Raw genomic sequence first — 14,216 nt, forward strand, 5'->3', positions numbered from 1 at the left:
CCCTTGAATGTCCCCTACTGGTAGTTCATGCACCATTACAACACTTCCATTCCATAACTCACTGGCAATACGACTTGATGAACTTCTGTCCGTTTCTCATCTGCCTGAATGTGTGATGGTCTTCATTTCCTCATTAAGACATCATTTCTGAGATAATAGCATTCAGGGATTCATTTGGATTCATTTTCCGTGTATGCCTTATGGTACAATTGGCTTAGTTTTCATCTTTCTGCTTTAAATCAGTTAATTTCTCTGAACTAAAGGTGTCTGTTTTGTTATCTATCTGCTCCTATTTTGAGTCAACCATTTGATCAAACAGGGTCTCTGCTAATTCCACTTCAAGTTCCTTATCTGTACTGTTTGATCTTTCCTGTTTCAACTGGTGACTTTGTAACCTCGTTATCACACAGTCGGAAATGTCCCAGGATATGTGTCCCGCAATAGTTCAATTGCCTGAATTTCCACTGGCGTTTCAACCACAGTAGGTAGCACTCCTACTATATATCATTAGCAAGGCCAAATTGTATTCCTAGAGCTGGGAGTTTGCCCAGGAGTCTTTATTGGTACCTTTTTCTGGCAATAGTCTTTCAGAGATACATATCTCCTCATCTTTCAACATCAACAATTGAGAGGATCTTTTAATATTGTAATCTCTTTACCTGCTGCTCCTGGCCTATGTGAGTAGACTTTACCTTCGTAGGTATATGAATAGAATAGAATAGAACCCCTACAGAATGGAAACCAGCTATTTAGCCCAACTAGTCCACACTGACCCTCTGAAGAGTAATCCACCCAGATCCATTCCCCTACCACTCTACATTTCCCCTGACTAATGCACTTAACCTATACACCCCTGATCACTATGGGCGATTTAGTATGGCCAATTTACCTAACCCGCACATTTTTGGACTATGGGAGGAAACTGGAGCACCTGGAGGAAACTCATGCAGACACAGGGAGAATGTGCAAACTCCACACAGTCACCAGAGGCTGGAATTGAACCCAGGTCCCTGTCACTATGAGGCAGCAGTGCTAACCACTGAGCCATCGTGCTGCCCATTGATCTAGCACTTCCTCCTTAACCAACCTCTGACCAGGTTGTACAATCTGGTGCAGCTTTCTAGCTTCCACTGTGTTTTCCATTACCACTCCAACAAAATTCACTGGCTCATCCTGTTTTCCTACATCTGGCTTCCCAGTGCTTTTCCTAACCCACCAACACAGTGATTTCATGTGCAGTGAAAACACTGGAGGCTTTTTAACTTCTCTTTCCCCTTCACGGGTTTCCATTTTGCCCTGTGGTAAGTTATCCTTATGATCTTCACTGAGATTACTTCACTTCCCTTTCCACTTGAAGATTTCTGTTTTCCCCAATTCCTATCCCTCACGGATTGAAATTGATTTTGGAAGCAAAGCTTTGATTTATTGACCAACTCATAATCTGCCATTTCAGCTGCTAATCTTGCCATTTTAACTCTCTACTGTTCCAAGTGAGTTCTCACTACCTCAGGAAATTAATTTTTGAACTCAGGTCTAAGTTGCAACTTCTTAAGTTCAAATTCTCTCTCTTTCGCCCTTTCATCTCTTTCTCTCTTCTCTCTCTTTTTCTTTTGCTAAAGTGATTCCTTCTTTTTGTCTTTCCTCTGCTTTTAATCGCAATTCAAACTGTTTCATTTCTGTTGCCTTTTCCTTATCTTTTGCCTCGAACTCAAGCTGCTTCATTCTCAATTGAATTTTAACCTTTTCTAAAGATTCTGATGGCATTTCCAGCAACTTTTGAACTATTGCTGAATGCTGAACTATTGCTGTAGTTATTTCTCATTTCCTAACGGAAGGAAGCAGCTCCAACTCCAGATTGTCTGCCAATTCCAGCAGCTTGGCATTATTCACCTTTTCCAAGGTCCCTAAAGTCACTTCTTCCACCCCCAGAAAACTGAAAGACTGAAAGAGCCATTGCTATCCCAAGCACTGTTTAAACCAACCAAATTCAACACCTAGAACAAAAGACACTAACACCTACCACTTGGTGCGTTAGAATCCAGCAACCTTAATCCTGAATCGGATCTAACACAAGTCTTCTCAAAAATCACAATTGGAACCTTTGAACTAATCCCGCAAAGAGCCCCCAATCTCTTACAGACCAGGTGAGACCCCACAAAACATTTCAAGAAGGTAGCCCAGACCCGAACTTTGCTAGTTGCTTTAAGCAGGTGTAAAGTGAATATTCCAGGAGGCCCAAAAACTTAGTTTTAAGCAAAACAGAATTGTTTTGCAAGATTACCAAATGAGACACAAACAAAAGAGAACAGAATATAGAATAACAACCTAACTGAAACCCCAACAGATTATCCCAACTTAATGATGCTGTTCCAAATACTTGCAACAATCCTCATAAACACCCCTTGACAAAAAAGGGAAAAATCAAACACAGGTTCTACAGGAGAGAGAGAGAGAGATGGCAGAGAGATTCAGCATGGAACACTTTCTTCCATCTGGCTAATTCTATGACGAGCAGACTCAAAACAGACTGGCGGTTTGCTCTGAACAGCCAGACTGCTAAACCCTAACCAAATCAAACCAGAGAAAAGCTGAGCTGGGAGAACTGGCCCCTCCCCTTTCATTGTACATGTGGCTTTTTTTTGTAAACTTCAAAAGCTTCTTCCAATAGATCGAGCCAAACCTTTCGGAACCTGTGTCTTGTAAACCAAGGGCAACACAAACCTTGTTAAAGGAGCAGCATGGGAGCAAGTACAGGGCAGTTGGATTGAATGGCCTGTTTCGGTGCTAGAAATTCTATTTCATAGTTTTAAAGCTTTGGCCCCTGGTTTTAGACTCCCCACTAGTGGTAATATTATTGTTCGATTTATTTGATCATCTGACCCATCTCCATTTGATCACTCCTTAACGTTTTATACTTCAGGCAAGCTTGTTTCTGTAACCTGCCTCCTAATTTCAGTCTTCCAGACAGTCAGGAGAGAATAGATTTTACCTGAGGATTGCACTTTCAGGAGAAGCATGAAGAGTGACTTCCCACATGTTCTTTTCTCCCTCATTTCCCCCAGTTCTATCGAAGATATGAACTTACACTGGGTACAGTTTCACAGTTGGAAATAGAAAATACTGAAAATTCTCAACAGGTCAAGGAGCAGGTCTAGAGAGACAAAGAGTTAATATCATCCCCTCAGTACTGTAGGAATGGAAGTTGGGATTATGTGATGAAAATAGAAAAGATGGTTTCAGATTGTTCTGACTGGGTTCTGATTAAATAGCACAGAATCCTACATGCCCCCTCAACCCATATACCTCTCTGACAGGGTCTGACTGTGCACTTGCTGAAACAATATAAGGGGATCACTTACCTGCCCTTCTCCTGAAAATAGAAGGTGTAGTTTGTTGGGGTAACGTCACTTGGATTCCAGGTACAATTCACTGCCGAATTCTTGTGGAATCTGAAGCAGAATAGGTCTTGGGATGGGTCTGAGTAATAAGGAATAAAGTGAGTGAAACACTTTCCAGCCTTAAAGGGGAAGAGCCAACTCTCTCTGGCCTTGCCTTTCCTCCAAGAGCCTGGAGCGACAGGGCAACAACTGTTTAGCCCTGAGGAAGGGCTTTTGCCCGAAATGTCGATGTTCCTGCTTCTCGGATGCTGCCTGACCTGCTGTGCTTTTCCAGCACCACTCTAATCTAAACTCTGATCTCCAGCATCTGCAGTCCTCATTTTCACTACAACTGTTTAGTAGTTCAGTCACCCTCCAGCCTGGCCTCAGTACAACAGCATCAAGGATCTGGTTGTTCCCAGTGACTGAAATGGCACTGTCTTTGATATAGAGCTGCAATCATCACTTCAGAAGCTGCAGCATTGGGGAAAAGACACTGAATAATGTAGTAGTGACTCACACCTAGGACTCACCATCCCTGGGCCTGGGCAGAAATCCTCCCCAGGCCTCACTGTAACAGAGGGAGAGACAGAAAACTACACCCAGGACTCACCATCAATGGGTTAGAGATAGGGAGCCACTCTATGCTTTAACCATCCTGGCCTAGGCACAGAGACACCTCCCCACCACAACCAACCTGGACTGGGCCGAGAATCTACAGCTTGAAGAGAAGCCAGTACCAGTAGCAAAGGCTGCAGTGTCATTCAGGGATATTTTATAGCAGCTAAAATCCAGATCAGAATTATTAGACAGGTGACCTAAAAGTAAAACTGCAAAAATAATGAAAGAAGGTACTGTGTCAATTATCAGTACCACCCAGACTGACCATTCATCTGCACAGACCAGGATCCAAATACATCTTTTCAAATCCTGAACATACCTGCCCTCTGATTGAAATCTTCTCCATAAGATCTTATAACGCTGTGCAATTCTTCACCACTCTACTGAAGGACACAAAGTGCTTTGGTCTATAAAAGCAAAGTACTGTGGGTGCTCGAAATCTGTGATAAAAACAGAAAGTGCTGGAGAAACTCAACAGATTTCAGTTGCTGCCAGACCTGCTGAGTCTTTACAACATTTTCTGTTTGTTCTTCTGCTTCTTTTATCCTTCCATGATTTTGAACATTTCTGCTTAATCACCCAAAATTTAGTTCGGCCATATATGAAATTTAGTGTACAGGTCTGGTCGGCAGACTACCGGAAGGATGTGAAGGCTCTGGAGAGGGTACCGAAACAGTTCACCAGGATGTTGTCTGGTTTGGAGGGTATTAGCTACGAAGAGAGATTGGACAAGTTTAGTTTGTTTTCACGAGAACGTCAGAGGCTGAGGGGCAACCTGAGAGAAGTTTACTAAATTATGAGAGGTCTAGATACTCAGAGTCTTGTTCCCAGGGTAGATTTCTATGGGGCACAGATTAAAGGTAAAAGGGGTAAGTTTAAAGGAGATGTGAAAGGCAAGGTTTTTACACAGAGGGTAGTAAATGCATGGAATGTGCTGCCAGTGGAGTTAGAACATAGAACATAGAACAATACAGCACAGAACAGGCCCTTCGGCCCACGATGTTGTGCCGAACTTCTATCCTAGATTAAGCACCCATCCATGTACCTATCCAAATGCCGCTTAAAGGTCGCCAATGAATCTGACTCTACCACTCCCTCGGGCAGCGCATTCCATGCCCCCACCACTCTCTGGGTAAAGAACCCACCCCTGACATCTCCCCTATACCTTCCACCCTTCACCTTAAATTTATGTCCCCTTGTAACACTCTGTTGTACCCGGGGAAAAAGTTTCTGACTGTCTACTCTATCTATTCCGCTGATCATCTTATAAACCTCTATCAAGTCACCCCTCATCCTTCGCCGTTCCAACGAGAAAAGGCCGAGAACTCTCAACCTATCCTCGTACGACCTACTCTCCATTCCAGGCAACATCCTGGTAAATCTTCTCTGCACCCTCTCCAAAGCTTCCACATCTTTCCTAAAGTGAGGCGACCAGAACTGCACACAGTACTCCAAATGTGGCCTAACCAAAGTCCTGTACAGCTGCAACATCACCTCACGACTCTTGAATTCAATCCCTCTGCTAATGAACGATAATACTCCATAGGCCTTCTTACAAACTCTATCCACCTGAGTGGCAACCTTCAAAGATCTATGTACATAGACCCCAAGATCCCTCTGTTCCTCCACCTGACCAAGAACCCTACCATTAACCCTGTATTCCGCATTCTTATTTGTTCTTCCAAAATGGACAACCTCACACTTGGCAGGGTTGAACTCCATCTGCCACTCCTCAGCCCAGCTCTGCATCCTATCTAAGTCCCTCTGCAGCCGACAACAGCCCTCCTCACTGTCCACAACTCCACCTATCTTCGTATCATCTGCAAATTTACTGACCCACCCTTCGACTCCCTCATCTAAGTCATTAATAAAAATTACAAACAGCAGAGGACCCAGAACTGATCCCTGCGGAACTCCACTTGTAACTGGACTCCATGCTGAATATTTACCATCTACCACCACTCTCTGACTTCTACCGGTTAGCCAGTTTTCTATCCAATTGGCCAAATTTCCCTCTATCCCATGCCTCCTGACTTTCCGAGTTGGTGGAGGAAGACACAAAAGTAACATTTAGGAGACATTTTGACAGATATATGAAGAGATAGGGAGTATTTCACTTGATTTATTACTGTCCCCTATACTGAGGTGCAGTGAAAAGTATTGCAGAATGTGCTTTACAGGCAAATTGTGCTAAATAAGTGTGTCTGGGTAATAGTGCAGCATACAGTGTCACAGCAGCTGGGAAGATGCAGAGAGAGATTATGGAAACATCTGTGGACAGCAAACACAGTTAATGTTTCAGGTCGAATGACTCCTCTTTGTTTATTTTTAATAATCTTATTGAATGTGAGAGCAGACTTGCATCATTGAGTCATGCTCCTAGTTTGGGCCATTAATATCGGTTCTGTATTAATGATTGATATTTATATCCTACAGCTCTTATGGTTAAAACTTAGAAATCAATTGTCATTTGTTTTTGTACCCTATCACCTCAAGTTTTCCTTTAATGTACTGTCAACCCATCTCCCCAAATAGCTCGTCCTTTCCCCAGTAACAGAGTCAACTCTTATTCATAGTCTTATTACAGCTGTCCTTTTACCAAACTACAATATCTTACTCTTACTGACTCTGAATGCAGCAGCCTTTTTTTAACAAAAGCCCTCGTCTTGTCAAAATCTTTTTATGGCTTTCTTTCATCTTCAATAAAAAATTGTTATACTAACCATCTTAGTATCATTTCCATTCTCTCTAAACATATCTTCAAATGCTCAGAAGTAACTCAGACAGCATCCAGTGAGATAAATGGTCCAGCCATGCTGAAAACTGCCCTTAACTGTTACTGTCTCTTTTTGCTGAATTCTAACAATTTTAACCCATTTTTCTATTCTTTTCTCATTCCATTCTGTAACATTCCTTTAGTGAGCACTAATAGAGAATGATGAAGGCCTGGGAATCTGAAAGTAGCACTGTACCTGCTTGTGTTTCCGGCTGTATCAGTACAACTGCAATAAGCAGCATTTCACAAACTGTTCCCATAATGCCATGAATCACCTGTCAGAGGGAAAGAAGAAGACTAGTGTTACAACAGACAACAAAAACATCGTCAAAGCACTCCGGAAAATCTCCCGTTATTGTCATATATTGGTTTGGTTTGGAGGCCGGTGGGGCATAGTTTCTGTTTCAAAATCCAAATGAGAGAGAAGTCAGTCAGCCACAATTATTTGCTGCTTGTCACAGTTCAGTGTCCCTTGGAAGTGTGTCTGAGTCCCAGAGGGTGACAGGAGTGGGGTAAATCTGTTGTTCTACTGGGTAGAATATCTTACTAGCACACTGCTCATTGAAGTTTAGAAACTGTTAATAAAGTATGTGTGATCTTGAGTTTTATCATGGCAGAGTCAAAAAAGCAAGGGAGTTATAACAAAACATTATCAAAGGTTGGACAGATCTCAGGTTGATGTATTGTGTTAAGTTAGTGCAAAGATGCTTTACCAGGACAGGAACAGAGATGAGGGAGTTCAGATAACACGAAGGGACTGGAGAAGCTGGGATTTTAATCCTCAGAACAGAGACATTTCAGAGAAACTTTTGATGGAGGGGTTTGGAATCGTGAAAAAATTTTGATAACGGGAAAACTGCTTTCAACAGCAGCCTGTTTCATACCCAGAGGAAACAAGGTGAATGGAAAACATCCAGAGACCCAGAAGTAAGGTGAGGATTTTTGCAAGCTTTATACAGTGAGTTGCTGTGACCTGAAATACTGGTAGTAACAGATTCAATAATGACTTTCGAGAGGAATTGGATAAATGCTTTAAAGAAAGCTGCAGGAGCTCTTTAGAAAGTGTATGTGGAGTATACAAGAGAAACTAACATAGGGCTGTGGCAGTAGCTTAAACAGCTGCCATTTCCCTACTGCACATCACTGCCAGCCCACCTCACCCCATCTCGCCAGGATCCATTGATTTTTGTCCTCACCCTGACACACTCATTTTGCCTCAAAGTAGGTGAAGTGTAACCCATGAATACCTGCAACAGTCCAGAGTTACAAATCACACAACACCAGGTTAGAGTCCAACAGGTTTAATTGGAAGCACATTAGCTTTCGGAGCGTCGCTCCTTCATCAGGGGATTGTGGAGGGCTCGATCGTAACACAGAATTTATAGCAAAAATTTACAGTGTGATGTAACTGAAATTATATATTGACAAATACCATGATTGTTTGTTAAGTCTCTCATCTGTTAGAATGACCATGATAGTTTCACTTCTTTCATATGAAAGCCACAAAACCCTTTTTTAAAAGTTACATTCTCAGGTTAATTGTAACAATTGGTGTCAGCCCAGATAAGATGTTGAGATGTTGAAGGTGTTAGCCCCTGTGTTCCCTGTCTGTGCCATAATGTTTAGACTGATTCTAATCTAAAAAGTGAGTTAACAGAATCTTACATGGATTCACGCAGGTTTTGAGCAACATACAATGTAATTGTACAAGTACAAATTCATCCCACAAACGTGCATGTGTGTGTGTGTGTGTGTGTGTCTGAGGTGGGGGGTTGTGAGTGTCTGTGAGAGAGTGTATATGTGTGTGTGAGTGTAACGTGATCTAAGTCTGTGAGAGAATGCATGTGTGAGTGTGGGACTGTGTGTGTCTATCTGTCTCATTCTTGGACACATGCAGCTCCATGGGGCGGCACAGTGGCTCAGTGGTTAGTGCTGCTGCCTCACAGCACCAGGATCCCAGGTTCGATTCCAGCCTCAGGTGACTGTGTAGATTTTGCACATTTTCCCCGTGTCTGTGTGGGTTTCCTCCGGGTGCTCCGGTTTCCTCCCACAGTCCAAAGATGTGCAGGTCAGGTGAACTGGCCATGCTAAATTGCCCATAGTGTTAAGTGCATTAGTCAGAGGGAAATGGGACTGGGTGCTTTACTCTTTTGAGGGTCAGTGTGGACTTGTTGGGCTGAAGGGCCTGTTTCCACACTGTAGGGAATCTAATCTAATCCATCAAGGATGGACACCTCAGCACCACACTCCACCGCAAACCCACAGACAACCTCACAATGCTACACTTCTCCAGTTCCCACCCAAAACATATTAAAACAGCCATCCCCTATGGACAAGCCCTACACATACACCGGATCTGCTCAGATAAGGAGGGACGTGACGGACACCTGGAAGTACTCAGGGATACCCTCACAAGAACGGGGTACGATGCCCAACTCATCGACCACCAGTTCCGACGTGCCACAGCAAGGAACTGTAATGTCCTCCTCAGGAGACAGACACGTGCTGCAACCGACAGGGTACCCTTCGTTGTTCAGTATTTCCCAGGAGCTGAAAATCTATGCCATGTTCTTCGTGACCTGCAACACATTATCAATGAGGATGAGCACCTCACCAAGACCTTCCCCACACCTCCACTACTTGCCTTTAAACAACCGCCAAACCTCAAACAGATCGTTGTTCGTGGCAAACTGCCCGGCTCTCAGGACAACTCCATACAACCCTGTCACGGTGGACGCTGCAAGACGTGTCAGATTGTGGACATAGATACCACCATTAGGCGTGGGGACACCTCCCACCTTGTACAGGGCAGGTACTCATGTGACTCGGCCAACGTTGTCTATCTTATACGTTACAGGCAAGGATGCCCGGAGCCATGGTACATTGGGGAAACCGAGCAAAGGCTACGACAACGGATGAATGGGCACCGCACAATAATCAACAGACAGGAGGGTTCCCTCCCAGTTGGGGAACACTTCAGTGGTCCAGGACATTCAGCCTCAGACCTTCGGGTGACCATCCTCCAAGGTGGACTTCGGGACAGGCAGCAGAGGAAAGTGTCCGAGCAGAGGCTGATAGCTAAGTTCGGTCCCCATAGGGAGGGCCTCAATCGGGACCTTGGGTTCATGTCACATTACAGGTCACCACCACTGCACTATACACACAGACACTCCTGCGCATGTGCGCACACATACAGGCACTCCTTTACACAGACACAGACACTCACAAACACTCCTACAGTCACACATGCACCCTCTCACAGACTTAGACACTTTACACTCACACGCACATATACACTCTCTCACAGACACTCACAACCCCCCACCTCACACACACACACACACACACACACACAAACCCACATGCACACATACTCATATATATTTGTGGGTTGAATTTGTACTTTGCTCAAAAACTGCATTAATTCATGTAAGACTCTGTTAACTCACTTTTTAGATTAGAATCAGTCTAAACATTATGGCACAGACAGGGAACACAGGGGGCTAACACCTTCAATATCTCAACATCTTATCTGGGCTGACACCAATTGTTACAATTAACCTGAGAATGTCACTTTTAAAAAACGTTTTGTGATTTACATATGAAAGAAGTGAAACTATCATGGTCATTCTAACAGATGAGAGACTTAACAAACATTCAAGGTATTTTTCAATGTATAATTTCAGTTACTCACACTGTAAACTTTTGCTATAAATTCTGTGTCTTACAATTGTGCCCTCCACAACCACCTGATGAAGGAGCAGCGCTCCGAAAGCTAGTGCTTCCAATTAAACCTGTTGGACTATAACCTGGTGTTGTGTGATTTGTAACTTTGTACACCCCAGTCCAACACCAGCATCTCCAAATCATGCAACAGTCTAGAGTTTGTTGTGTTTCTATTAATAACTACTGCTATCTTGTTGCTTGTGTCTTTGTTTACTCAAGTGGGATTCCCCAGTGGAGGATCTATGATCCAGTCAATAGATCTGACTTTAATTAAATTTATCGTTGTCACATGTACCTAGGTACAGTGAAATGTTTTGTTTTCCATGGAGTCCAAACAGTTCATACCATCCAAAGTTCACAGGAGGAATACAATGTTACAGCTGCAAAGAAGGTACACAAAAAGCAAGATTTCAAATATGAGAGGTCCATTTTGAAGTCTAGGACCAGCAAGGAAGAAGCTGTTCTTGAATCTGTTTGTATCTTCTGCTTGACGGAAGAGGTTGGAAGAAATTATAACTGGGGTGGGAGGGGTCTTTGATGATGTTGCTGTCTTCTGAAGTAGCGAGGGGTGTAGATGGAGTCAATGGATGAAAGGGTGGCTTATGTGATTGACTGGGCTGTGTTCACAACTCTGTAGTTTATTATGGTCCTCGCCAGAGCTGTTGCCAAACCAAGCCACAATGCATCTTCATTGAATGTTTTCAATGGTGCATCTATAAAGGCTGTTGAGAGTCCTTATGGATGTGCCGAGTTTCCTGAGTCACCTGTGGAAGCAGAGGTGTTGTTGTGCTGTCTTGACGGTCACACCTCTGTGGTTGGCCCAGGACAGATTGTTGGTGATCGTCACTCCTAGGAATTTGATGCTGTTGACCCTCTCCACCTGAGCTCCATTGGTGTAGACAGGGGCGTGCCCTCCAACTTGCTTCCTGAAGTCAATGGCTAGAGCATTGTCAGTTGTCGATCATTTCAAAATAATGTACAGAGATAAATATTCATCTGCACATTCACTGGAGCATCAGACTGAGAGAATTTCTGCTGAAAACCCGACTTATGCATAACTTGCCCACAGTGTCTATGAAATTAACCATCTAACTACACTCTAACTTCAAGGAAAAAAATGGGAAGGCCAGACAGATTGTCAGCAAGATATGGAGAGACACAGAATAAAAAATTAGCTGAGATAGAAGAGACAGCAAAAACAAGTCAGAAACAGATAATCGTATTGAGAGATAGTGATGCATATAGTAGAGAAAGAACGTTGGAGAGATTTACTGCTAATATTTTAAAAATGAAGCTTCTTTATTGTCTGGTTTCCTGAATGTAGTTTTTATTTAGTTGGTTTACAGGATGTGGAAGTCAGCATTTATTAATCATTCCTAATGCCTTAAAATGATCATGGTGAACTCTCAGCCAGCTCAGAGAGGGCATGCACAGTGTCACTTCAAAACTAACCTGGAGGTGGTTCTCTGTAATATGTACCTCACTTTGTTTTCTGGCTGTTTCCTGTTATGACAAATCCAGAGCTGCAAAGTTGCTTCTTTAATCCGATCCCAAAACTTTTAACCTCTCATTGAACAAGGATCTATTCATCTTTGCCTCAAAAATATTCAAGGACTCTGCTTCCATCAGCTTTTCAGCAAGAGAGTTCCAAAGACTCAGAAGTGTAGTTACTTAAACACGAATTTAATATGCAAAGTTCAACCCGTGTGGTCTCGAGGAGATTAACCACATCACAAACATGAGAAATGTTTTTTGCCTCACCTCGGTTTTAAATGGGTCATCTCTGATGTTTAAAGTGTGACCCTTGGTTTTAGATTTCCAGATAAGAGGAAAGATCCTCTGCACGTCCACTCTGTCAAGATCCCTGAGGAATGTGAATGTTCCAATGAAATTGCACTTCTAAATTCCAACAGACACAAATCCAACATGTCATAAAACAGCCCTCCAACTCTGGGTATTAGTCTGGTAAACCTTCCCTGAACTGTTTTCAATGCATTTACATTCAGTCTTAAATGAGGTGACTAAGATTGCACAGAGTATTCCAGATGATGTCTCACCTGTGCCTACAAACTCCCTATCTTTGTTCTCAATTCTCCTTGTGATGTGTGATAACATTCTATTAGCTTTTCGAATTACTTGCTATACCTGCACACTCAACTTTTGTGATTCACGCACAACGCCCCATACAGCCCAATCCATCTGTATTTACCCCAAGTGAGTAAGGACAGTGGGATCTTCATCCCTGTCACTGACAATCTGTACAGGTCCCTGCGCCAAATCTCTGAAATGTGAGTGTGTGGATCTGGCCTGAGAATACAATCAGGCGTTATGAGAGCTCGTCCAATCAAACAACCTATTACTATTTCAGCGGAAACGAGAAGATTAGAGTTTAGAATATTCATAATCACAGGCACCACATTCATTCCTAGCTGAGGACAGAATAGATCACTGTTAAACTGTGCACAGCTAGTCCCTAACAACAGTAATTTAGCAAAGAATACATGCCATTTTTGTCATGGTGGTTGAGAAATGGATATTAGCCAGAAGATTGGACAGGCCTCCTTTCCTCTTCTTCAGACTAGTTATGTGGAATTGTTTACATCTAAATTACCTGGCAGAATTAACCTCAGTTTAATATCTAATCTGAGAGAGAGTACCTCAACCGTGTGTGATCCCCTCAGTAGTGACCCTCCAACATTGCAGCACACACAAAGTACTGACCCTCTGACAGTACAGCACTCCCTTAGTACTGACACTCCAGCAGTGTCATCGTTCCTCATCTTCCAACAGTGCAGTAGTCTTTCATTACTAATCCTCCAACAGTAAAGCCCCCCCCTCATTACTGAACTCCAACAGTAAAGCCCCCCTCATTACTGATACTCCCACAGTAAAGCCCCCTCATTACTGATCCTCCCACAGTAAAGCCCCTCATTACTGATCCTCCCACAGTAAAGCCCCCCTCATTACTGATCTCCCACAGTAAAGCCTCCCCATTACTAATCCTCCCACAGTAATGCCCCCCCCATTACTGAACTCCAACAGTAAAGCCCCCTCATTACTGATCCTCCCACAGTAAAGCCCCTCATTACTGATCTCCCACAGTAAAGCCCCCCCATTACTAATCCTCCAACAGTAAAGCCCCCCCATTACTGATCCTCCCACAGTAAAGCCCCCCATTACTGATCCTCCCACAGTAAAGCCCCCTCATTACTGATCCTCCCACAGTAAAGCCCCCCATTACTGATCTCCCACAGTAAAGCCCCCCACATTACTGATCCTCCCACAGTAAAGCCCCCCTCATTACTGATCCTCCAACAGTAAAGCCCCCCATTACTGATCTCCCACAGTAAAGCCCCCCTCATTACTGATACTCCCACAGTAAAGCCCCCCCATTACTAATCCTCCAACAGTAAAGCCCCCACATTACTGATCCTCCCACAGTAAAGCCCCCCTCATTACTGATCCTCCCACAGTAAAGCCCCCCTCATTACTGATCCTCCAACAGTAAAGCCCCCCATTACTGATCTCCCACAGTAAAGCCCCCCTCATTACTGATACTCCCACAGTAAAGCCCCTCATTACTGATCCTCCCACAGTAAAGCCCCCCCATTACTGATCGTCCAACAGTAAAACCCCCACATTACTGATCTCCCACAGTAAAGCCCCCCCCATTACTGATACTCCCACAGTAAAGCCCCCTCATTACTGATCCTCCC

The 14,216-nt window shown here is 43.5% G+C and overlaps 1 protein-coding gene across 1 annotated transcript in view; it reads right to left on the reverse strand.

The window, feature by feature from the left end:
* Window positions 1-14,216, reverse strand: part of LOC140468224 (interleukin-12 receptor subunit beta-2-like) — an 84,621-nt gene that overhangs the window by 66,991 nt on the left and 3,414 nt on the right. The window contains exons 2-3 of the mRNA XM_072564483.1: window positions 6,971-7,049; window positions 3,360-3,477 (exon numbers count right to left, since the gene is read on the reverse strand). Of these exons, the coding sequence (XP_072420584.1) occupies window positions 3,360-3,477; window positions 6,971-7,034 (182 nt within the window). The 5' untranslated portion in view covers window positions 7,035-7,049. The remainder of the gene's footprint in view (window positions 1-3,359; window positions 3,478-6,970; window positions 7,050-14,216) is intronic.

The sequence above is a fragment of the Chiloscyllium punctatum genome, chromosome 46 (genome assembly GCF_047496795.1).
Source record: "Chiloscyllium punctatum isolate Juve2018m chromosome 46, sChiPun1.3, whole genome shotgun sequence".
NCBI lineage: Eukaryota > Metazoa > Chordata > Chondrichthyes > Orectolobiformes > Hemiscylliidae > Chiloscyllium > Chiloscyllium punctatum.